At 28.4% G+C, this 1311-nt stretch overlaps 1 protein-coding gene across 1 annotated transcript in view; it reads right to left on the bottom strand.

Annotated features, from left to right (window-relative positions):
• The window catches only part of LOC107617479 (EPIDERMAL PATTERNING FACTOR-like protein 2), a 5548-nt gene extending 4555 nt beyond the window's left edge, over positions 1–993 (bottom strand). The window contains exons 1-2 of the mRNA XM_016319248.2: positions 457–993; positions 324–358 (exon numbers count right to left, since the gene is read on the bottom strand). Coding sequence (XP_016174734.1) covers positions 324–358; positions 457–574 — 153 coding nt within the window. The 5' untranslated portion in view covers positions 575–993. The remainder of the gene's footprint in view (positions 1–323; positions 359–456) is intronic.

The raw sequence follows: 1311 nt of genomic DNA, 5'->3' as shown, positions 1-1311 counted from the left end.
TAGATATTCAAATAAATAAAATATATGTTAGGTATATATTAAAATTAACTACTAATATAAAATATACTTTGAAATATAAAATATATATATTAAAAATAAATTAAACAATATATATATATATATTGAATAATTTTGATGATTAATTTTAGTGTATAAATAATATTTTTTAAAATAAAATGTTAGATTAACATAGAATGTGCCTGGCCTCTTCATCTACCTGTTAGTATAAATTCCTTCAATGCAATATGAACATGGTCTAACAATAGAAGAAAATAGAAGAAATAATAATAATACATACAATTCACATCCAAAGTATATTCTACCTGGTGAAAACCACTTTGTTTGTGAGTCTTTCTTCCTGTTAGAACATGGAGATTATATCAATGTCAGTTCATTATTGTTTCTTCATAAGTATAAATATGCAGCGCAGCTTTGGAAAATGCTCAACATTTTTACCTTCAGTAACTAACCCATGATGGATCCAGCTTGAAATAATGAAGAAGAAAAGTGAAATGCTAAAAATAATAAAGCCAAGCCTTCTTAGACCACAAATTGCATGATGGTCAAGCCCCATTTCTAAGGAGTAGTGAAAGTTTGAAACTTTAACTCAAGTGATAAACAACATATGAAAATTGATTCCAATAATTATAGGGAGAGAAAAAGGAAAATGGACAAAAGAAGGAGGAGGAAGAGAGTAGACTAGAGAGAGAGAGAGAAGACAAAGAGGATGCAGCAGTAACAGAAAGGAATCGAAGAAGAATAGGATGCAGCAAACATGAGTAACTGAATGGAATCACATCAATAATTAATAAGGATCGGAGCAATGCAGCAATGTGTTGTTAACATTTGTTTGTGCGTTTGATGAAGTGATGGAACATAGAATGACAAATGAGAGAAGAAAAGAAGGAGCCCCACAAAAGGGAAACAGTTTTGCTACGTACACAACGTAGCCGCGATGGTCAACTTTGAGCCAATCACCACACAATTACTGCATCTTTTACACAAAATAAAATAATAGCACGCAGGAAACAATAATTTATAAAGGGAGATTTTTTTTGGTTCTTTTTAAAATTTTCTAGTCCAATATATCAAAAATTAATTTGTGAATTTTATTTAAGAGTCTATCTCTAATTAATGAGTTGTTATATATATAAGATAAAATTTAAATAATCGACATTTATTGGAGGGAACGATCTAAATATTTGACCAAAATTTATGCTAGTAATATTTTTATATAAAAATGACATTAAAAACTGTTTAAATGATTCAGTCAAATAGATTTAATTAAACATGTCAAATTATTTGACAATT

Source organism: Arachis ipaensis, chromosome B01 (assembly GCF_000816755.2).
Source record: "Arachis ipaensis cultivar K30076 chromosome B01, Araip1.1, whole genome shotgun sequence".
NCBI lineage: Eukaryota > Viridiplantae > Streptophyta > Magnoliopsida > Fabales > Fabaceae > Arachis > Arachis ipaensis.
This window is presented reverse-complemented; position numbering and strand designations above follow the sequence as displayed.